This window comes from Theobroma cacao, chromosome 10, assembly GCF_000208745.1.
Source record: "Theobroma cacao cultivar B97-61/B2 chromosome 10, Criollo_cocoa_genome_V2, whole genome shotgun sequence".
NCBI classification, from domain to species: Eukaryota; Viridiplantae; Streptophyta; class Magnoliopsida; order Malvales; family Malvaceae; genus Theobroma; species Theobroma cacao.
Window position 1 is genome coordinate 656,922 of NC_030859.1, and position 22,406 is coordinate 679,327.

Below are 22,406 nucleotides of genomic sequence, written 5' to 3' on the forward strand. Positions count from 1 at the left end.
GTATGTAACTGTAATTAAACAATCGAGATAAGTTGGTAACTGTAATTAAAAATTATGATTATGATAATTACCCAATTTGAGTGCTATGAAAGGGTAAGGGAAGAGTGCTTTGAAATGTCAACTTCGGACAAAAAGAATGCACAAAGTGAACAAGATGATTGGCAATGGCATTACTAGACTACATATACCAAATTTGCAAGTGTGGGTTTTCCTTTCCTTTGTCCATTTAATGCATTGAGAAAGAAAGGTACAGAGATATACCAGGTTGGTCCAAGAAATGGAGATTGGGGGTTAAGCAGAATAGCTGAATTGATCTGTCATCATCAAGTCTACTACAAAGAATGCTCATATTCCTTCATGGTTGTCTATTATAGCTTTCAAAAATGGTGGGGGATGGAAAGGGAAAACCATTGAAAAACCAACATCAGGATTTGATGTTGTGCTTGATGAGGTAAAAGTAGTGTTGCTTGTCAGGAAGCTAAAAGTGGTCACAGCCAGGAAATCCACTTAAATCTTTATTGGAAAACAAATGATGATTTTTGCGTGTTTTTTGTGGTTTATTTTGATTTTTCTTCCTTAATTTGAGTAAAGGAAGTATTCGAATTTTGCTTTTTGAGTAATAAATCGTGTACCAATCATTTAGTCAAATGCTAATATGACATCCTAAATGCAAGGATAAAGCATAGGGGAAGGGGAAAAATGAACAGGAAAAGAGAAACTGTTGCAAACTTGGAATGTTATTTGGATATATCAATTTATTGTGTAAACTGAGAAGGCAAGAACAGCCTTTGCCTTTTGCTTCTGATGCGACAATTTGATCCAGCGGATGATGAAGCAATCCTGCTTAAAACTACATTCAGGGACTGTTTCAGAGTGCTGGGTGAAACACCCTGATCTTCACTGTCATCGTTGCAAAGGATCAAGTTACTTCTCATTCTTCCACCTACACTAGAAATGTCAGCTTTAACCGTGCTTAGTCTCAGGCCTTTGAGGACTCGGATGAGCTCCGCAAACACTTCCGGCCGATCATCGCAGCAAACAGAAGCCCTGATGAAGATCTTGTTGTCCTTGGTTTGTCTAGGATTGGTGGGGGGGCTTATGTTTTCAGGAAGATCACAATCTACAGTTACTTCATCAACTTCTGTCGGTATAGTGAAGGCCTTGCTGACTTCTGTTGCTTTTCTCTTGAGATCCTTCACATGCTCTATTGCACTTCCTAGCAGAGCTGCCTTATCCATCTGTACCACAAAAAAAAAAAAAAAAAGATTTGACCTGTCCAAGTCTTCCACTTGCTAAATTTGCTTGTAAATCTGGATTGTTTTTTAGTTTACAGGTCCAAAGAGTAAAGGCATACTCATGGTATAGTTTTTGAGCAAAGTAAACCAACACAAAGGAAAAAACTGTGTGCCTGCAGAGAGTACCTTGTCAGACTTGGGAATCAGTTTCCTGAGAGCTGCAAGCTGAGCATTGATTCTGTCCCTGCGGCGTTTCTCAGCTTGGCTATGGCTCTTGGAAACAACTGTAGCTCTATCCTCTGCAACTCCTTCAATTGGTACTACCCATGAAGGGAAACCTTGACATTGAACTGAACTAGAGGCTGAAAAACGAGGCTCGATCGGCAGTGGGACTGTAAAGGAAGACTCATTGCTTGGTGTAGCATTGAACTCAGCCCAATTTTCACCTTCAGGCCAGCTAGAAAGGTAACAATTCTCCATGGGAAACTAAACGGAAAAGAGTTCTAAAAATCCAACAATCTGGAAAACCCGCCACCCCCCTGCTTTTATTAGGCATCTAGAGATACTGTTTCTTGAGCTAATAATGTGTGATCTTCATATTCCGATGGTGATTGGTGTGATATCTTGTAACTTTTGATTGGTCAAATGGAAAATCCTGTTTGGCGTTATGCGGCTGTCACCTCCAACAAGGATGGATTTTCGATAAACTTTATCAAGCAATCCGAACCTTTATAGATCATGAAGCATGGAGAGAGAGAGAGAGGAGAAAAAAAGGGTTGTGCTCTGGCAGAGCATTAACTGCAATGCTTGTCAAAAATGGACAACAGAGAGAATTGTGCGGAAATAAATGGGGGCAGAAAGATGATTGTTGGAGCCGCTGTTCAATCATGGATTGACTGTTTAACAGTGCTAGATATCTAGAAAAGAGCATCTTCTTTGATCTATAAAGTCTTTACACTTATCTGTGGGAAATCATAACAAGTTTGGATTGGTGGAACTTGTCCCTGTTTAGCCTTTTGCTCCCTCATACTTATCTATTGAACTGTTCCTCCTTTTTCTTTCTCCTTAGAGTGTAAAAAAAGGTGCCGTTGAACCCACAAATGAACTGCTATGGTGATGGCTTTCCTACTTTGTGTTATTTTCATCCATCCATCTACTTGTCCATGGTGGTGGCTCTCTTTTTGTTCTTCTAATTTGTTACCTGTTTGGACTGAGTAATCCTGGTACTTATCCCTGATACTTATCTATTGAACTGTTCCCCCTTTTTCTTTCCTCCCAACACTGAAAACAAAAGGTGCCATTGAACCCACAAATGAACTGCTATCCATCATTCTATCCATGGTGGTGGCTCCCTTTTTCTTCTTTTAATTTGTTAACCCAAAATTAATCTTTGATTGCGCATTGATATCAGAACCTGTTTGATCTGAGTAATCCTGGATTCTTATCATGAGAATTGTTTCAAGTGTATATGGACAAGGGAGTTATGCCCCATAGATAATTGTCTTTGGTGTTTACCTAGTTTGTTCTACCTTCTTTACCTAAGTTTCTCTCCAAGTAAGGTATCTTTTTTGGTCACCTTCCTTGTCCTCTCTCACTCGATTCTCTGTGTTTGTAAGATAGTCCTGGCGTCCTGCACAAGCAAACAAGGTGGCTTAAATTACCATCACCAGCTAGTCACAATGTAGGACCTCAATCACACTCAAATTGCATCTCATCATAAAAGACTTTTAAAGATTGACAGGACCTCTGATCAACCACTCCTCTTTGCAAGTTCTCCCCAGGATTGTGTGGTGCCAATAATTTTGCTTCCCCTTCCTGTTACCTCCATCCCACTGCTTCGAGAGCTCAAGGTTTTTTTTTTTTTTTTGTCAGCAAGCATCATGAGAAAAATGTGCAAAAAATGTAGGCGCATGTTCCAAAATGTACTTAGCTGCAAAGGGTTGTCAAGCAATTTAATGTATCAAAGCAGTATTACCAATAAGCAAAGACCATTGTTTATGAGTAACTACTTCTGAGCTGCTAAAATGGTGCTAGAATCACATGTTTATCAAGCTTTTGTTCATTCCAACAAGAAGGACAATTACAGGTTAAGCTGATGAATTCGAAAAGACTAGCAAACTGCTCAAACCGGAAAAAGATGTGTACTTGCATCTGCAAATCTCATGTAAAATGAGTCCATTATGTTGGACAGAGTGGTTTAACATGTAAAATATGCACTAAGCAGACCAACGAAATATGAAATATAGGGCCCTTACGGGGTATGAATCAATCAGTGAGGAGACAAATGGGGCCATTGCACCATAAGTTGGGCAGTTTGATAGCAAGCAAAGATCAAATTCGACACGTTCTCTAAAACATGCTTCATTGGTTATAGACAGTTCAAATTGGATTTGTTAGGTACAGAGAGGCTTCCGGGAAAAAGGGTGACTTCAACACCAAATCCATATCTAAAACAAAGCATATACCATATTTCATTTTCAAATCCAAAATGGCCACACTAGACCGAGCACCATGGCTCTAAATCCTACCATAAGGCTAACTGGCAGTAAAGTCACTCAATCCAGCAGCACATTCAACAGCTCCTGGTAATATCTCAAGGTAATTCAGTTCATTCATAATTACATCATAGAACTGCAGTTGAAGTACAATAAATTATTGAAAATCCAAGAATCAACAGGATATAACAACCGGAAATTGGGGCAATTACAATACTTGGTTCAGGAAAAAGGAGCTGTGTACCCAGTCCTCTATTCCAAGGAAACAGCATCTCAGTTCAATTGAATGGGTTAATGCCATCTTTATTGGCTGTTTAGCAACACTTAAGGAAATTTCATTGCTGCAGGTGACACACAAACATGCTAGCTAATATTCTAGTAATAAATACATCAGAAACAAAACTCTTCCTAAAGTTATTAACAGTTAATGAGAAAGTACAGACAAAAGGAGATTCAGAGGCAGCATTTATTGCTAAAATGAACTAAGCTCAGAAGTTCTAGGAATTACCTGGCTCTTGCCATATTAATTTAACTACTTGGGTTAAAATATTCAAAGGAAAAGAATTACAAACGTATACCAGGCAGAAAAGGTTTAGCATTGATAATAAACATCATCCACACAATTCCTTGTACATTCGTGTGTAGATGGCTCATCAAAAATAAAATTTTTGCTACGAGACAGTTGGGCATCTGCAATACCTAAATCATACATGTTATCTTCAATGATGTGTCAAGGAGCTAGGTTATCCAACGATGCAGAACCAGGTTGCCCTCCACCTTAGTACTCATTAAAATGTATGGCCCCAACTTTCCATACTATGTAAGTTGTCGTGAACATGACTGTGCTGATAAATACAAATGAAAAGATGATGAGAAAGAGATCACTACCCCCTGGAAACTGAAACGTGAGGCCTTGCTTCGGCAAACCTCGCTTGCTGTCATCAAACAAATTTGTAGGTGCTTCTGGAAGGCGAGATCTTTTCTTCCCTTTATCACTTTCCCTCAGAGCATCTAATACTTTACTGCCCATCTCTGATTTTGATGGCTTTGACTCTGCATAACGACTGAGGACCCGAGCTGCCCTTAACCTCTCTTTTGCTGTTAGTGGTGCCTTTTTTGTTGTGGATTGCAAGCCAGGAGACAATGGTGCCTCCTGCTTTAGATTTGACGAAACCATTGAACCATTACTAGTCTCAGAGGTCTCAGACGGAGATTCATTATCAGCATTAGTTTCCAACAGGCCATTTCCTCTAGGTGAATCCAATAATGTGGGTTTCAGAGCTGCAACTTGATTATCAGAAACTGGCCTCTCAGCATCTCCAGAACCCTTAACACTGCTGTTGGCAGCTAGTCGATCACTGTCTGCAACTGAAAGACACAATCCCCATCTTTTTTGCTGTATATGTCCCCTGGAGCCATAAATTTGCAAGGGAAATGTGATGGGGTTCGCCTTAAGTGCCGAAGCTCCAGCAGAGGATCTCGAGGCATGCTGATATTTAGCCTGCAACTTTAATTGGGGAAACACTTTTGTAAATAATCAAGGGGATATAGTCACCAAAATATCTAAAGAATAAACTACAACAAATTCAAAACATAAAGAAAAAAAATCCACAAACAGATATGCTGCTCAGTCGAAATACTCAATAAAAATATAAATATATACAAAATGCTTGATTGGAATGAAAAGAAAAAAACTACTACCAGCATAGAAACATGCAATCTCTGACATTGGAATCAAAATTTACACTGAACTGATAATACATAGATCCTAATTCTCCACAAAGAAAAAACTGTCTAAGTTTGCAGATGCATGAACTCAATAACTTCGCATTCTATAACTACATTACTTTACTTAAAACAGGCCAGGATCAATGTTAGCACCAGGAAAATACAACCCAACGAAATAAATGTATACTACAACCAAAGAAAATGAATCAGGCTAAAAACAGATTGACTAAAACATATTCTTTTAGGATTAATCTACTTTTCTTCCTTTATTTCTTTCTGTTTGCTTAGATGCTCCAAAAGTAATCTACTGCTTCTGCCAACTTAAGTTTTTAGCTCCTAGAAAGGCTAAGAAGCTCAAAACAAGAGAACCCAGTTCGCAAAAACTGCTGCCATACACAATCAAAACCATGTTTCCATGGAATTAAAACAACAAAAGGGCTTTATAAAAACAAAATAAATAAACCCAAGAAACTGTGTAAAAAGCATTCAGAGAGAAATGAAAAGGCAAAGTGGAAGTGAAAGAGAGAAAATAATTTAGTTTTCTTTTACCTTTAAATTGAAGCCCAAGACTGAGTTTAGAGAAATAGCCATGCTTTGGTGGCAACCATAGAGGAAAGAAGAGAATCTAAAAGGCGCGACCTGTGGTTTTTTGTGGCGATGAAGTAACGAAATCTAAGAGATCGAGCTGTTTGATTTTAGCACCACCGTCTTTAAACGCGCGTGAAGGCCACGCCCTTATCTTCTTTTTGTTTTTTTTTTTTGCCCTTTTGCTTTAAAATTTGTCATTGATGATTTATCTTGCTTCTTTTTATTTCAATTAAATTACAAAAATTATTTTTTAAAAATAATAATAATGTGTAAGAATATTAATTTTTTAATTCTGTATGATTTAAAGGTAGCTATAGCTATAAATCATTTGACATTGGGTGAAGGTAGACACATGGTTAACATCTCACCAGTTTGCCAACCACAAGGAAAATGGAGGGGAAAAAATTGAAGGAAAATTATTAGAATAGAAGGAAGAAAATTCTCATTCAACAAAACTGGTAATCCTTCAATTTTGCTTAGAATCAAAATTTCAGTATACCTATTTTGTTTGACAAAGGTTTTGGTCAACCTTTCTATAATGGCAGGATTGGGAGGGTGAAGAACCCCCAATAAACAACAAGAATTTAAACCAGAACTTCTCTATTCTTTGTCAGTGTGATTCTGGTGTAACTCTTATCACTAGGAAGAATGACATAAGATTGGTCGGATAGCGGCTTTGAAGTCATCATAGAATCTTTGCTCGGAAAATCTGTTGGCTCTTCTCCTTGCAGCTGCAGCTATCTTGAGCCTTTCAGACTCGGGCATCCTTATGATTTTCAGGATTGCCTCTGCATATTCTTCCACACTTAGAGCAAGAAATCCTGTTTCTTGCCCATCTTCGTCTAAAACAATGTCCATTTTGGGGCCAGCAGAATTATGAGCTGAAGAAGGGAGCAAGAAAATTCAGTGCCATGTAAAAACATTTTACAAACAGAAAAATCCGATCTGAAAGTGAAATATCATTTGGAATACTCACCGATAGGAATGGCTCCTGCAGCCATGTACTCTACCACACAGATTCCGAAGTGCTCATCTATCATTGAGTGAATTCCTGCAACAGCACCACCTAAAAGTCTTACCAAGTCCCTGCATAACATACGAAATTAATGAAGCTAAGAGTCAACTAAAAAAACATACATGCTAATAATTGCTTTAAAACATATCTAGGCACAGATAAGCTTTTGACAACTCATAAAAGCACAATGCTTGATCAAGACTTCCGCAATGTGATATATTGCAGCTATGTAGCTGCATATATAGTAGATTCTCTGCTGACCATAAATTTTTGGATGATTTCATACTGACAGAATATCAAACCAAATTAGATGACGTAGCTCATTTGCCAGTACCTATACATCAAATTTTTATGGAATTCCACATCCTCAGTAATGTTCAATTGCACTGCTTTTTCTTTCAAGTTCTGAAGTCTTTCCTCATCTGATTTATTTCGACAACTACCCACAAACTGGAGCGTAGGTCTTGGCAAGTCTTTATCTAATTTTCTGATGGCAACTGAAAAGGCCTCAAGTTGAAGACCATGTGCCTGAGTTAAAAGAATCAAACTGTAAAGAGTTGCTACAATTAATCAAGGTCCCAAACTTGAGACACAAGAACTGTTGTACCTTTAGCTTGAAGGTTTATGTAAGTATGCGCACCTTCTCTGGACGAAATTGAGAAACAGATATAATTTTTGGAGTTTCCATGGCTCTTTCCAAAGGAAGTGCCTGTTCAGATGTAAATTGGTAAGAAAATATAAATAATGGCATAATATATGACAAAAATACAAAATGTACTCAGATTGTGATGAAGAATGAGAAACAGAACCTGAAGTCCTGAAGTATCACAAGGTGGATAAACTCGCTTAGTACGCTCAGGAGTTCTCCAAAGCTTCTCAATGTGAGACTGAGTCCATGAAGAGTTTACCATTACAAGATGTGCACAAGAGCCCACCATTCCATATATCCTGCTAAAAACCGTATAATAGATAATTTTGCACTGGGATAACCACGTGCTGCCACAAAAGGATTATGTCAGGATCTAGATAACAAGATGAGAAGCCAGATATATTGCCAAGGCCTAGTCAGACCATTAGGCTGCTCTATTAACAAACTACATTACCGCCATTTATGCAGATCCATTTTCTGCCAATTCAAGAAGAATGGTAGTAATACTAGTGTTGGACCAGGAAATACAAAAGATATTTAAAGTTAACAGAAAATAAATGATAGAATAAATCCAATATAGTTTTAGACAGACAATACACATATCCACAACTTCGAATATGGCAATTAATAGTCAAGAATGCAATCTAACAATCACTGATTCATTGCAAAAAGCATAAATTCGACAAGTAGAAGAAAACCTCTGATGTAGATGATACACATATCCACAACTTTGAATATGGCAATTAATAGTGAAGAATGCAATCTAACAAACGCATAAATTCAGCAAGTAGAAGCAAACCTCTGATGTAGATGATACACGCAAAACTGTTAAAGTTTTTCAACATGTGATCATTACCAAAACGAACTGAAAATTAGTTTGAAACAAGACAACACCCGTAAACTTCCAATGCAACCAGTGACAGTTCAATAGTTCAATCTAACAATCTACGACATACAAATTCCAATCACTAAAGATTGGTAAAACGAAAGTAGAAGCAAACCTTCCAGCAATTAAGGCATCGTTATTGTACATGGAGCTTCGTTGACGAACACGAGAAACCATGTCTAAACTGATAGTAGGATAATGAGTATAGCAAATAACTTTGCATCCGAATAAACGAGCAATTGGGTATGTAAAAGCATAACCACTCGTATCAAAATAATACAAAGGTGTAAACTTGCTCAAAGCTTCCCAGGACAAATAAACTGAGCCCAAGCTTTGACCAATCATTGTAAAGTGTGGGTACGTTGTTTCTTCAATCCATTTCCTTTTATTCAAATGCACCACCTGAAAAATTAGCATAATTAGGGGAAAAAAAAGAGATAAAAGGAGGTTTTTTTTTTAATTTGAAAGGAAAATACTTTAGGGGGATAAAGGAGGTGGACGCCGAAGCGATCGGTGGCGCGTGACATTAAGGATTGAGAGGAGGCGTCGTGGTCGCCGGTGAAGATAACGGAATCGAGGTCTGGGTTTTGTTCCTGGATGGCTTTGACGGCGCACCAAAGGACTCTCTCTCCGCCGCCGCCATCGTTGGTGTAAGGATGGAAGTATCCGACTGCTCTTTTCTTGTTTCTTCGGCGGTTGAGAATCTTTGAAGCGAACAAAAGGATCGTAGCGAGTGGAAGAGAGATTAGAGACCAAGAAAGAATCCAATTTATCATGATCTGAAGATTTTTTCTTCTTCTTTTCTCGAACAGAGATGGAGAGAAGGTCTTCGGAGTCGACCAAACGAAGGAGAAAGGAAACAGGCGAAAGGCTAAAAATATAAAACAACAATAGAAACGACGTCGTGTCAGTGAAGGGAGATTGGGAGAGTATTATTCGGTCTAGAGCTGTGGCAACAAGTCCAAGTCCATGAAAAAGGCCAAAATTTTAAAAATAAAGAAAATTCTAATTAAAAAAAATTATATTTGCTTTCCTGGCAATAAACTAGTAAAAAGTAAGAAAATTAAAATTATTTTAATTTATTTTCTGACATAGAAACAAATATAAGGGAAAAAAATTTTGAATACAATTTTTGTGTTTTTATAAATTTAAGAATCAAATTATATACAATTTAATGTTAGACCTTATCAACTTTTTATTTTTTAAAAAATAATACCTCATTAATGAAATGTCAAAATTTAATAATTTAATTGTGTATAAAAACAGTACAATATCAATACATTAAATAATAATGTATTTTTTCCTGTAATTACTTTAAGCATATTAATAACATATTATTTAGTTTTACTTCCCAAATTATAGAATTTCACACTTCATAAATATATATATATATATATATATATATATATGATAAAATTATGTTAATTGCCTTTCTATCCCATTCTTTCCCCATTCTGCACGAAATGATCGAACTGCCTGATCAAACGGAATTTTAAAATAAACATTTAGAAGTCTAAAATTTCTGTAAAATGAAATATAAATCAGAAAGGAAATTTTGTTTCCACTTGAATGAAAAGGGAAATAAACAAACAATGAGGCAAATAAAGTTTAAAGGAAAATATCAAATTCCGGAGTTATGATTCAGTGTGAAGTGATTTTGTATATACTTTCGGTCGATTCCGAAGACCGAGAAGGAAATAATAATACTACAAAATACAAATGCATGAAATCCTGTGCTTGCCCTCTGTGCCAGCAGCCCCAAAAAAAATGCCTCTTCTACAAAAAAGAATATTACAAAGACAATATCTCACACACCTAAAGCACAAAAATGGCATTATTCCAACTTGATCTTCATCTTCACCCCCATCAGATGAAGGAACACAAAGAAAAGAGAAAAAAAATATATGGAAGGCATCGGAGCCCTGCTGAAATGCCACTAATCGAAACTACGCTTTCGTCATTTTTCTCTCTTGAGCAACAACATGGATCCACAGCTAAGTAACTTCTTCAATCAAACAAAGCTGTTAAGACTTAATAGCTGCCCATTGGTGGCATGCCGAAAGGTGGCATTGGAGGCATCCCCATTCCTCCCATGGGCGGTGGTGGCATCCCCACTCCTCCCATTGTCGATCCTCCCATACCTGGCATTGGTGGTGCGGGCAAGGCAAGAGGTAGTAACTGAGCGTACATGTTCTGCAAGAGAAGGCAATTTTAATCAGTTAGAAGATCGATGGATTCATCAAGAATATGTTTTGAAGAAAACAGAGTTGTGGTTTCGACTTCCGAAGCTGTTATACCTGTTGTGCAATCACCTCCTTCTCTTCCTGCTCTTTAGCCTTTTCTTCAATTTGAGCCTCAATCTTGTACTTGATAAGTTCGTCAACTTTGCCAGTATATTCACGTATAAACTGGAAAAATACAGAAATTAAGAAAGATGTTGAAAACCGAAAAAATCATGGTAAAATGGGAAGGCACGCTAAAATCAATCACCTAAGCCTTGTAGCAAGGCAACAATATGAGACAGAAAAACGTAGCTAATAAAACCCGAATCAAATGATGACAATTAAAGAATCAGCAAAGAAATCACCTGTAACAGATATGGGAATGCAAAGTCAATCATATTGTTCATCCACGCTAGCTCAAGGGTAACATCTGGTCGGATTAAGTCATAACAAACAAAGAGGCATGATGCAAAACATTCCTTCTTGCCCTGAACAAAGAAAACCAACACAAAATTATATCCAATCCAAAATAATAACCAACACTACTGTGACAATACCTGAAGAAAAACCACCATAGTGCAAAAACAAGCACACATTAAAAACTTCACTTTCTATGTCCTATAGTACGGTTATTGACTACTATGATTTTATACTAATACTTGCACCCTAAAAGAATAAGTGAGAGAAAGCAAACTAAGGTAATGAGGTGTACTCGTTGACCAAGAAGGTCTAATGCTTTATACTTCGAAAAAATAACCATCTCGGTACAAGCCATTATCAGTCACCATATTTTTATTTATATGTTTAGGAATGAGTTGAGTACCTGTTCAATGAAGTATACAAGCAACTCCTCGGCAAGTTCGCGGTCACCAGACTGTGAAGCTGTTTCCATTGCATCTTTGTAAAGGTTGTCTTTCTTCGACAATGCAATGGACTGCTTCCATCTGCCTGCCTTTTTGTAAATGTATGCAGCAACACGCCTCATCTCAAGCAGCTCATGTTTCTCAATCTATTCCAGCAATTTGAAACGTTATCAGAAGCCAACCTAGCAGCAAACAAAAATGTACAAACAACGGTACCTCACCTTTTGTGCAAGGCCAATCTGATCAAAATTATCGTGCAAGTCAATTGATTCTCTCAATCTATCATAATCTTCTTCCTCCACATAAATCTCATTCAATGCCTCATTTACTGCTGAGACATTGTTGCTCTGAACAGCAACCATGTATGGCTTCACAAGACGCAGATGACCAGCCTGAAATTCCAAAAAGAAATAATTGGCAACCCAAAATGAATTAAATGATACCAAAGCAAATCAGTAGTATTCATTTCCATATTAGATCATTTTCTGCCAAAATTTAACCTTTCTCATAATGTCAACAACACGTGTGTGGTCCACACGAAGTGCAAGCACGTTCAGCATGTCATTGATTAGATCAGGATGTTCTTGCAAGTAGAAATGGACAGCCTTGTAATATAGCTCAACATTCGCAACTTTGACTGCAATATCTTTGAACTGCATATGGTCCCATGCTTCAGGAGAGTGGTTCATCACAGTAGTAGCAGCATTATCAAACTCATCATATTGGATATACAAATAGGTAAGTTCCTTCCAGTGCTGCTGCTCATCACAAGCTCTTATTAGCTTGGGAATATTGAGACGAGTAGAGAATAATTTAATGTGCTCCATAAGCTTCTCTGGACGATATCTGGCATACAGCACTCCCAATTCAGTAAAGATCCCCATGTGTGCACGTTCCAATCCTAAACCACTCTCCATGAGAGAGATCAACTCATTGAAGCATCCTCTATTCTGATAGTATTCACTGACTTCTTCCAAGTCATCCACCTACAAAATTGACAACACAAAGGTCAAAATCATCATGCACAAATGGTCTCAACAAACAAACAAAATGAGAAGAAAAAGGGAACTGAATGAGCACACTTGTCTACAACTTCATTGTTCCCAAAAAAATGTAATCCAAAAATTCAACATGAAAGGAAACTCACCTGTACAATAATGTTAAGACCACAGATCTGTGCCAATCGGAATTCCTCTGCATCAACACAAGCAAAGCAAACCTCCTTCCATGTCTTGGCACTGTTTGCCTTTCGTGCCGCATCAACAGCACCCTGGAATTGTTTAAGCCTCACCAGTGTAACAGCCAACTTGGCCCAGTTAGATATAAATGCAAATATTATTTTTGCAGCTTCATATAGGTCTTCGTCAAACAAGCGATCACCAACATTTTGAAGATTAGCCACATTTGGCATGAGAATGAATTCTTCAATTTCACCCAATCTATCAATCTTTGCATAGGCATAAATAAGCTCACTGTCCACCTTGGGCTCCTTGACCTTCTGCCTAACCATCAGAAGGTACCTCACCAGATCTGGGTAGACATCACCATCCTCAGCAGCTTGGATAACGTCAAGGAATTGAGTAGCGTCATCTGCACGAATAAACGATTCAATTGCATCGCTCACCAGCCCCTCCCTCAGTTGTGCCTTGGCCACCTGACTCCAAACAGCATCTTCTTCAACTCGGAATGCAAATTCCACAGCCCGATCAATGCTTCTAATGTTATCCAATAAAACATTGACAGCCTGAACATTTAAGTTGAATTTTTTGAAAATTGCAAAAGCTTCTTCGTATAGTTGTGCTTCCACAGCCACTTCTCCGACAGCAGGTCCATCAAAATTATCTAGCCTATTGATATAATCCATAACTCTAGATGGATCCGCCTTAATAGCTGTCAAAATAAGTAGATTTTGCAGATTGAAGTTCCCACTGAATGCAGAGTTTTGGAGCACAATCTTCTCAAGAAGCTCAATCAGTTCATGGGGCAGGTCAGCAGTCATGAAAGCTTTAACAGCTGCAGAAACTTGTTCTGGACTCTTGCTTTCTGGCAAAGCAGTCGACACAACCTGATCAATCAGCTGTCTTCTATATTCATTTTCAGGATTTAGGACCTTCTCCCAAAGATCAGCATCCATCCTCTCAACAACATACCTGTTTTCAAAGTATAAACACATAAGCCACAAAAACACAAAGATCCAATACATTATCATTAATAAGCTAAATAATTACATACCTGGCCTGCAATTTGAACAATGAGTTTTTATTTGTGACATTGATAAGTTCATCATCACATTGTCCTCTTCGGTATGCCACAACTGCCAGGGTGGGATCACGCTTCTCACAGTACTTACCCACAACCCGGGAATCATAGTAAGGGTTAGTTGTGAGGAAGTGCTCTGGATTGTTATTGCTATCAATGATGATTTTACCCAGAGCATTGTGGACATGCACATCTTGGCTTCCTTCACTTACAAGATGCTCCAAGAACTGTGTAAGTAAACGAAGTCGATTTCTGGAAACCACACAAGGAAAATGAGAATCACATGGTAATGATAGGAGGAAACAAGGACAGAAGATGCATTAAGAAAATCACCTCTTCTCACATTCCTCCACAAGGGGCTCAACTGGAAGCAAAGAACGGACTGAGAGAATGAGACCCTTAATAAAATCTTCTGGGCATTCATCATCTAGCAACTGGCCCACTACCAAAGGAGCATTCCCAGGGTTCACCTATAAAAAGAAGCAAACAAGTTCTCAAGTACTTGAGATTAAATCAAATTCATGCAGTATGCCAGTATAAATATCTAGCCGAAAATATCACATACCTTCTGAACATAACCTTCAATGTACCGGAGCATGTTGTTTGTGTAAAGGTAGTGAGTGAGATCAGGAACGAACCCAAATCGATCACAAACATTAATCAGGGGCCTAGCATCAGGAAGCTTGGCCTCCATCAGGAAGTTCTTTGTCTTTTCAGCATCATAAAAATTCGATTCCCTGGTCACACGCTCAACCTCCTTTATCTGTCCAGTTTTAGCAGCTGCCTCGATGTACTTGAAGTGTATATCAGGGTCCTCACTGTCCCATAATCGGTAGTGAACACCATAATAAGTACCATACTAGAATGGCTGCACAGTGAGCAATCATTCAAAGGAAATTTCTTGTTCGCTAAGTAGCTTACCTTGAGCTCAAATAAGAACCCAGGAAAAAGTACAACCCTTCATATGACTTAAATTGCTCAAAAAGTTTTATGCAAGCATCAACACCCAACTGCTCACAATACTCCTTGGCAACCTGCAACGACACAACTTAGCCTTTGGTGATTTACTAAACATTATTAGCATAACAAAGTACAACATTATTTACCTGAACAATTATTTGAAGGTTGGCTCTTAGATTAACCAGCAAAAGGTCCTTCATGCACTCCAAAGCCCATTCTCGTGAAAGAGTACCAAAAAACTCAACAAGCGCCTGAAAATCAAAATATTATCAGAAAAATGACAGTAGGTTTTGAAGTCTCCAAGTTTACCAAGAAATATAGATAATAGACAACATGTACCTGTGGCTCAATAGCATGTGTATTCACAATGACACGTTTAACATCTGGCAACTCCGTGTAATGCTGCAGAAAAGGTGTTACATTTAGTCAAGGAGATACAATTAATTCAGTGTAGAAAATCACACATAATGCGATAAATACTAATTTCAGTAAGATAATTACCTGCAGAGCTCGCACATAGAGACCAGCTTTCTCACAAAGTTGTGCAATTCGTGGACGATCATAGTGACTGAACATTCCATTTGCTAAAATGGCATCAGCAACATTTGGAAATGTTACTAGATTGATTTCCAGGACCTGCATAGAGTAGAATGTTATGGAACAAAGCATGTACTTTTCAAAAAAAAGAAACCAAATTTAGATTAGCTTAACCAGCACATCAAAGAAATAACCTTTGTTTGTAGAAAGGCATGCTCTGGCAGATTTGGCTTCAAAACATCTAATAGAAATGCAGTGGCCTCCCGGATCAAGTTCCTCTGAAAACAGAAAGAAGACATCCATCAAAGAAAACAATCTCACATATTTTGAGTAGGAAAATCACATTATTTTCACAACCTATTCAATAAGCAGCAGACCTGAAGAAAAAGATCAGTAATGGTATTGTAATCAACTGGAGAACCTCCCTCCATTTGAGACATCATCAATGCAAAATTAACAGCTCCCTGCAAGTAAAACATCAAGTGATAACTTATTTCCCATACAAGAAAGTATTTCATCCAAGAAAATTACACAGATCCAATCCCATCAAAAAAATCCATAACACTTGCAATCTATTTATCAGCAAACGATAAAAAAGCTTTTAATTTAATCAAAATATTCATAAAAATTGACTTAGAAGGCTTTAATGAAGAGAATAACACAATTGAACATAATTATTGATTGTATGTATGTATGTATGATTCAACATGCTTCGACACCTCAAACACTAAAGACTACAGAAAATAAAAACAAACCTGTGGATCTGTACGAAGAATTGTTTGCAGAAGGAACAAGTAGTCAGGTGTGTACCCAACCTGAGGAAACAACTTAGTTGTGAATATTTGATGCATTCATCAAAATACAAAGAATAAGAGGGAGAAATAAAACCCCCAAAATTTGACACTGTTAAAAAGGAGATCTCACATCAATAACACCAGAAAATACCAATATAAAGAAAATGTGGCACTCACCTGCTTCGAGTAAATCAAGATTTTGTCAAACTCCCTCCTTTCTGCAAAAGCTGCAACAACTTTTGGAGTTGCCCTAGCTTTAATATATATTTTCAATGCAAGATCATTATCCACAGTCTACAACAAAAGCACAAGTCAAATCAGCCCAATTTTTTGAAGTAGAAATTTAGATACATTTGAATGAGATACTGATAGACTTCTATTCCAGTGGGTACAAATCAAACCTTCACAAGATCTCCAAGTTCCTCACTACACTCCAATTTATCTTCAGCCAACCAATTTTCCAAAAGATTCTTCTTGTTTTGGTTTACAACAAGTCGAGACAATTCCAAAGACTCGAATGCATTGAGCTTCCCTCTTGTTAAAAGTGTACCAAAGTACTGCAACAGCGGTGGAGTCTGCCCAGCTTGCACAGGAACACTCTGCAGCATTTGGACGAAGGATTATGTTTCAGATAAAAACAAAACAAACACAAACAACTATCTACACAATAAAGAAAGCAAAATGAGACCTGAAACTTGGCAACTGTATCGGGTGTGCGAAGGATCCCTTGTGGAGACTCTGCAGCAAGCTCAGCAGCTTCTTTGTACTTTGTCTGAGCAAACAATTCTTGAAAACGTTGGACAACCTGAGATATTCAAAATCACAAACGGTCAACTTCCTCGAATACAGAAAGAATAAAGTCACCCAGAACAAAATCCAAATAAAATACCATATAAAGTTGAATAACTTATATAAGACATTACTGGTAACATGTAGCATCAGATATATCAAACACTAAATCTAATCATGCAATACCAATTGAAAGAACACACACATAAAATTAGTATTTAAGTAAATCCAGAAACAAGTACAGCATGTCTTCAATCTCAGCATGGCAGCAAGATTGAAGAAATCCCACAACCCAAGAAGAAAGTTACCACAAAAGTATCCCTCCCCTTCAATCCCCTCAGTTAAAATAGTTTTTTCCTTTAGGTATTATTGTCTGAAAATCAAAATTTACGGTGAATAATATCAGTCTCTTACTCCTACATTATCTTCCCAATCTAAAATACAGGAATAACAGACCAGCAAATATACAAATCAATCCACTTACCAGGTTCTCTGCACCAGGAAGGTTCCCTCTTTTGGCAAGATTGACAGCAAGCTCCAAATTGTTCAACTGTAACAGAAAACAACCCGAAAAAAGTTGTAAGCCAGCATGTTTAACCTTTGTGATACCAGATGCAAACAGAAAAGCCACAAAAACATACTTGACCGCTAACAAATGGCACTATTGTTGCATCATTTACAGTAGCCAGTAACACCTGACCTCGCCTGTTGATGGAATAAAACCCTCCAACTGATGAAGCTTCAGAGGTTAAAAATATTGGGTCTGGACTGATTCTATTTCTGTATACAGCAGTTGCTGTCTCTAGATCGTACACAAAAAGCAGCCCCAGCTTGGTGATTACATAGATTAAACTGTATTTGTGGGATATCTGCCAAGTAAAAGAGGCATGTCATTTTATCGGCACAACAATTTACCAGAAAGAGATGCAAAATTTAGGATATTATGTTACCTGCATTGCGACTGGAAAATCATCTTGAAAATCTGGTGGAAAGAATAGATCTGCCTGTTTCTTTGAAAACGATGGCTTACCTGCCAACAAGTATGTTTTGTTAGAAGATTGGAAAAATAATAGACTGAACAACACACAACACAAGATTATAGCTGAAAAGTTTATTTGAAGAAGAATCGTTGAAGCCAATGCTTAAAAACAATGCCCAACAAAATTTTTGACTCATAATAGTCTTGGTCATGATTTAGACCTTGCAATAGATAGAATCCTAGAATTCTGAGTTAAAGCCCCACAAATATTCCAAAATAGTGTCCCAACTGAACTTGCCAAAACTCAAAAGAAATAAAAATACCTCCTGATTTTTAGCACAGGCAACAATAGTTTATTAGAGCCACAGCCATAATAACAATTAACTTGCTACTTAAAAAAAAAAAAGCATTCAACTTCACAAAAGGATCATAGCTTACAGAACCAATTTTGTAATCTATCACCAATTTCTTATGTCTACATCATAACAAGATAATAAAGTATTACTTTTGATTATTCCACCACTGGAAGTGGCAAAGGCATACTGTTTTGTTTACTCGATTTTATGTTTTCAGTTTTTGTATTTATTAAGAAAGACCTTCAGTTCCACGCCCACCCACCCCCAAGTAAATAACAAGGAGATAGCAAAGGTATCAAAGACAGCATAGCACACTAACCTGGCTGAGCACCAAGCTCAATTACATGCAGCTTTGATGTAATCTGGCCAGCATTAAAAGTCTTGGTGGCAAAGGAAATAAGAGTAGAAGGATTCTCATTTCCTGGAACCTGCTCAACACAAACAAGCATATTTGATAACCTGCTTCTTAGATTAGAATTTATTTATCTAGTGAAATAGAACAAAGTATAAGAAATCTCCTGACCTTAAATTGAGCAAATGAAGCAGCATGTGCTTCAAGAGCTTGACTACGCTGCTGATCAACAGAAAAAAGTTGCATGTTCCCCTTAACCAATTGTGGCCTCTAGAAGAGACAAGACATATAGATCAAAATCAGAACATATAGTGGCAGCAAGAATGATTTTCTGAAGAGAGAATTTCATAACTACTAAAAGTTATGCAAGGAACCATCTAACAGTAGAGAGGCAAAATGGGGCCAAAAGAGGATGGCAAAGAAAACTAAAATAGGAGTTAGAGGGATGCAAATCCAATATGACACCCCAAGAGATAAAATAAATCACCTATAAGGAGTTACTAAATTAATTCACCAAGTTCACTTTAGCAGTTTGAAACATGGACCACACAACAACCACACTAGGTTGAAGAAATTCTTAGGCCCAGCTTTAGGTAAATTTAAATATATTACTTTGAAAATTCACTTTTTTTTGGTATGCAACAAAACTTACTTAACATGCAGCAGTTATCAAATTCCCAAAAACATAATGCAAATGAAGCAACAACCTCTTCATTACAACAAAAAATTATTCACCTTTAGAAAGCATTACAGGGCAACTACATACCTCAGGTGCACCAGGGGCAATTCCAATCAAAACCAACCACTTCTCCAAAGGGTCACATTTGTAGTTTATTATCTGATTGTTCACTAAATTAGCTGTTCTCTCAAACATCTTAGTTGGTTCGGAATCACCTGCCAGAAGTGAGATGCAATGAGACACATAACACCAAAGAAATCTATACAATAGATAAAAGTACATTCAAAGAATATTTTTTAGAGCTGACCAAATCACAGCAGTATGTGATACTAGATAAGGTAACAGAATAACATCTTACCTTCAATTGACCAATGATACACAGTAGTCTGAGTGACCAGGCCAAGCATTTTTGGGCTAATCCATTTCCAAAATACAACCTGGACATGAACCAAGGAAAGTTTGCAAAGCTCATGCAATCAAGTAACTATCATGGAAAAACGATAAATGTTGAGACACAGATAGCTATTCACCTGTTCAGGCATCTGATGTGATTTCATTTTTGCTTTCATCTCTATGTTAAATATTTGCAAGTGATCTTGAGTTGTTCCAGGTAGTTGAGCTACAAGGCGATGTCAAAGTCCATGAGCATAAGGCATAGATAAATAAAAAATATTAAACAAGAAGTAAAATCAATATTAAAGATATTGAATTTCCTTCTCCAGTAAATACTTTCATTACAAGAATGCCAAGCACTAGAATGCATCTCAAGCATATTTTTCATGTCTAGTTGGGCATAAATTGAAGCAAATTCTGCTATAGGAAGAAGTTAACAAGCACTCAGCAGTGCTGTCAAACTGATCCTGGCAAACTAAACAAACAGATATGCAAATGCAAAACCTAATCAATATCACGATAAAACAGTAGAGCAGAAAAGCATTAACGGCTACAAACAATGTCGTTCACACACACTTTGATGCCTTAAGCAGGGCGTTGCAGTTGACTGGTATCACAATTCATCCATTTGTTCATTTTCAGAAAGCAAAATGCAAGTAGCAAACCAACAACCAAAAGGAGCCTATGTGTTGATTCAGATAAGATTCTTCTGCAAAAGAATTCCATTGAAACACAAAAAGCAAAAAAAAACACTCTCCTACATGACTAGGTGGTTGATAAGACACAGTCTAAGCTATCAAATAAGAAAAGAGTTCAACCTTATCGACCAAATGTAAGCTCTGTTGACTATCGAAACAGTCAAATTGAATATACAATACTCGAATCAATGACAAAAATGCTAAATAATCACAGTCAATTATTATACACAATTAACAAAATGAGTTAAAATAAACTAACTGCTAGTTGATATGGTAACTGACCTTTCAAAGCAAGGATTCTAGAATTCGGATTCATAAGAGCGGAGTCCGCTGTAATAGGCCGTCTCAACGGCTGCATCGGCATGTTCATGTCTATGATCACAACACTATTTTGTGGCGCCGTTTCCCTCACACAAATATATTTATCAGATTCCATAGTTACGTTCGTGAAAGTGATAAATTGAGGATTAATGCCAATGCTCGGCAACTGCAAACAAACGACACCGTTCAGATCACTCAAAATTTTCACTATTTTGAAACGTATAGGGGAAGTTCCAAACAGATCTAAACAAGTATTACAGATATTAGATCTGAAAAGGTTTAGGAAGTATTAGATTAAGCTTAATAACCGATTAATTGCTATAATTCAGCTGAATTTTCTATAAATCGATTGAACCGAAACGAGGAGTGAGAAGAAAGAGAGTGAAACCATAAGACTTACAGTTAAAACCTCCTTCATGGCGATGGGAGCGTTCGCGGCCGCCATGGTGGCTCAGATCAACGGTTGACGATTCACGAATCAGGAGCAGATCTACTGCTGAGATTCAATCTTTCAATTGCGGAGTCAAAACGAAACACTGAGAAAAGAGACGAAAAATCAAACACTCTGCCACGAGATCTGAAGCAGGGATTTAAAACAGTACGAAAAATCCACGGAGAAAAGAAAAAAGGGAAGATCGAATTTGGTGAAGAAATGAAGAACAGAGAAGCAGAGAGAGAGAGAGATCCAATCTAAGGCAGTCCAGAAAAATAAAGAAGAAAGAGGAAAGGACGTGCAAAATGTGTGCCTTAGAGTGCTATGGGCATTTGCTGGCTCTTAGTTTTTATATAGCCGCCAGATTCGGGTAATTACCCGACCCGAAATTTTATTTTTATTTTTGAATTTTAAAAGATGCTACAAGAAAAAAGGGAATAAACGGCTGAATATGGTAAACTAACAAAAATAATAAAAAAAAACACTTTAAATTCACCAGTTTATATTTAATACACTGTCAATAAATATGTAAAAATAAAAATTGAAGTATTTATATTTTAAATTTATGTATTAAGAAAATGATAATATTTGATTAACTGATAATTATAAAATTTAGTCATATCAAATATAGATCAAATGAAACATTATCTTATTCAATAACAATATCAAAGTTTGCATCATGGTTAAAATTTTCTTGATTTTATAGAGTTAAGAAAATATATTTTTAGTATATGAAAAAGAATTGTTGAAAAAAGAAAATGGCAGATATTTTTGTTTCTGGGATTCTCTGTTGGGGTTGACTTGGGGGTATGGGATTACATCAAGTTAGTACACGCAAGCAAGCCCACCCAGGCCCCAGCTCCCTTTAATGCTTCCAAAACGAAGAAAAAGGAAAAGCAATGGGGTAATGTATACTTTCTACTTGATTATGAGTGATGTTTGAACAAATACTAGGGAGGATCAATCCATAGCTCAGGCTGACATGGAAAACTCACTGTAATTCCAAGAAAAGGCTTATAATTTACTTGATTGTCAATTAGATGGGCCTCTTCCTGGAAAAAATATCAGAAGTTGGGAGGGAAGTTTTACTTTTCATATGCACTAATTAACAATCTTTTGTCATTTTCATTTATTCGGATTTAAGCAAAAGGGAATCTCCTGCATTCTTAGCCAAA

The 22,406-nt window shown here is 37.2% G+C and overlaps 4 protein-coding genes across 5 annotated transcripts; all 4 read right to left on the bottom strand.

Annotated features, from left to right (window-relative positions):
* LOC18585828 (transcription factor bHLH51) lies at positions 701-2,282 on the bottom strand. Its single transcript, XM_007008857.2, has 2 exons — positions 1,422-2,282; positions 701-1,238 (listed from the first exon to the last, which is right to left on the bottom strand). Exons 1-2 carry the CDS (start codon positions 1,713-1,715, stop codon positions 756-758), a joined length of 777 nt encoding a protein of 258 aa, XP_007008919.1. The 5' UTR covers positions 1,716-2,282; the 3' UTR covers positions 701-755.
* Positions 4,171-6,159, bottom strand: LOC18585829. Of its 2 annotated transcripts, none has more exons than XM_007008858.2 (2): positions 6,008-6,159; positions 4,171-5,237 (listed from the first exon to the last, which is right to left on the bottom strand). In XM_007008858.2, the coding sequence occupies exons 1-2, from the start codon at positions 6,047-6,049 to the stop codon at positions 4,509-4,511; spliced, it is 771 nt and encodes a 256-aa protein (XP_007008920.1). In that variant the 5' UTR covers positions 6,050-6,159; the 3' UTR covers positions 4,171-4,508. The 2 variants fall into 2 exon arrangements, with proteins under 2 accessions (XP_007008920.1, XP_007008921.1); XM_007008859.2 differs by having other exon boundaries at positions 4,171-5,231; positions 6,008-6,138.
* On the bottom strand, positions 6,452-9,466 carry LOC18585830 (GDP-Man:Man(3)GlcNAc(2)-PP-Dol alpha-1,2-mannosyltransferase). Its single transcript, XM_007008860.2, has 7 exons — positions 9,073-9,466; positions 8,712-8,998; positions 7,871-8,057; positions 7,702-7,770; positions 7,396-7,589; positions 7,023-7,132; positions 6,452-6,927 (listed from the first exon to the last, which is right to left on the bottom strand). Exons 1-7 carry the CDS (start codon positions 9,370-9,372, stop codon positions 6,686-6,688), a joined length of 1,389 nt encoding a protein of 462 aa, XP_007008922.2. The 5' UTR covers positions 9,373-9,466; the 3' UTR covers positions 6,452-6,685.
* On the bottom strand, positions 10,199-21,555 carry LOC18585831 (clathrin heavy chain 1). The gene is made up of 30 exons (XM_018129240.1): positions 21,199-21,555; positions 20,760-20,964; positions 19,917-20,005; positions 19,745-19,823; positions 19,474-19,601; positions 18,879-18,977; positions 18,675-18,783; positions 17,971-18,050; positions 17,662-17,889; positions 17,505-17,570; positions 16,920-17,036; positions 16,633-16,830; positions 16,409-16,525; positions 16,193-16,252; positions 15,815-15,901; positions 15,632-15,715; positions 15,402-15,536; positions 15,240-15,302; positions 15,047-15,151; positions 14,862-14,974; positions 14,506-14,758; positions 14,274-14,410; positions 13,914-14,192; positions 12,829-13,831; positions 12,182-12,667; positions 11,903-12,073; positions 11,642-11,827; positions 11,184-11,306; positions 10,894-11,004; positions 10,199-10,789 (listed from the first exon to the last, which is right to left on the bottom strand). Exons 1-30 carry the CDS (start codon positions 21,241-21,243, stop codon positions 10,628-10,630), a joined length of 5,118 nt encoding a protein of 1,705 aa, XP_017984729.1. The 5' UTR covers positions 21,244-21,555; the 3' UTR covers positions 10,199-10,627.

Coding starts and splice junctions, on each gene's coding strand:
- LOC18585828 (XM_007008857.2), bottom strand. CDS start 1,715: ATGGAGAATTGTTACCTTTCTAGCTGGCCTGAAGGTGAAAATTGGGCT. Junction 1,239..1,421: donor TGATTCCCAAGTCTGACAAG/GTACTCTCTGCA, acceptor TTTGTGGTACAG/ATGGATAAGGCAGCTCTGCT.
- LOC18585829 (XM_007008858.2), bottom strand. CDS start 6,049: ATGGCTATTTCTCTAAACTCAGTCTTGGGCTTCAATTTAAAG. Junction 5,238..6,007: donor TCTTGGGCTTCAATTTAAAG/GTAAAAGAAAAC, acceptor CCCCAATTAAAG/TTGCAGGCTAAATATCAGCA.
- LOC18585830 (XM_007008860.2), bottom strand. CDS start 9,372: ATGATAAATTGGATTCTTTCTTGGTCTCTAATCTCTCTTCCACTCGCT. Junction 8,058..8,711: donor GATGCCTTAATTGCTGGAAG/GTTTGCTTCTAC, acceptor CTTTTGTGGCAG/CACGTGGTTATCCCAGTGCA. Junction 6,928..7,022: donor TGCAGGAGCCATTCCTATCG/GTGAGTATTCCA, acceptor TCCCTTCTTCAG/CTCATAATTCTGCTGGCCCC.
- LOC18585831 (XM_018129240.1), bottom strand. CDS start 21,243: ATGGCGGCCGCGAACGCTCCCATCGCCATGAAGGAGGTTTTAACT. Junction 16,253..16,408: donor TCTTGATTTACTCGAAGCAG/GTGAGTGCCACA, acceptor TTGTTTCCTCAG/GTTGGGTACACACCTGACTA. Junction 12,074..12,181: donor TTGTTGACATTATGAGAAAG/GTTAAATTTTGG, acceptor TTGGAATTTCAG/GCTGGTCATCTGCGTCTTGT.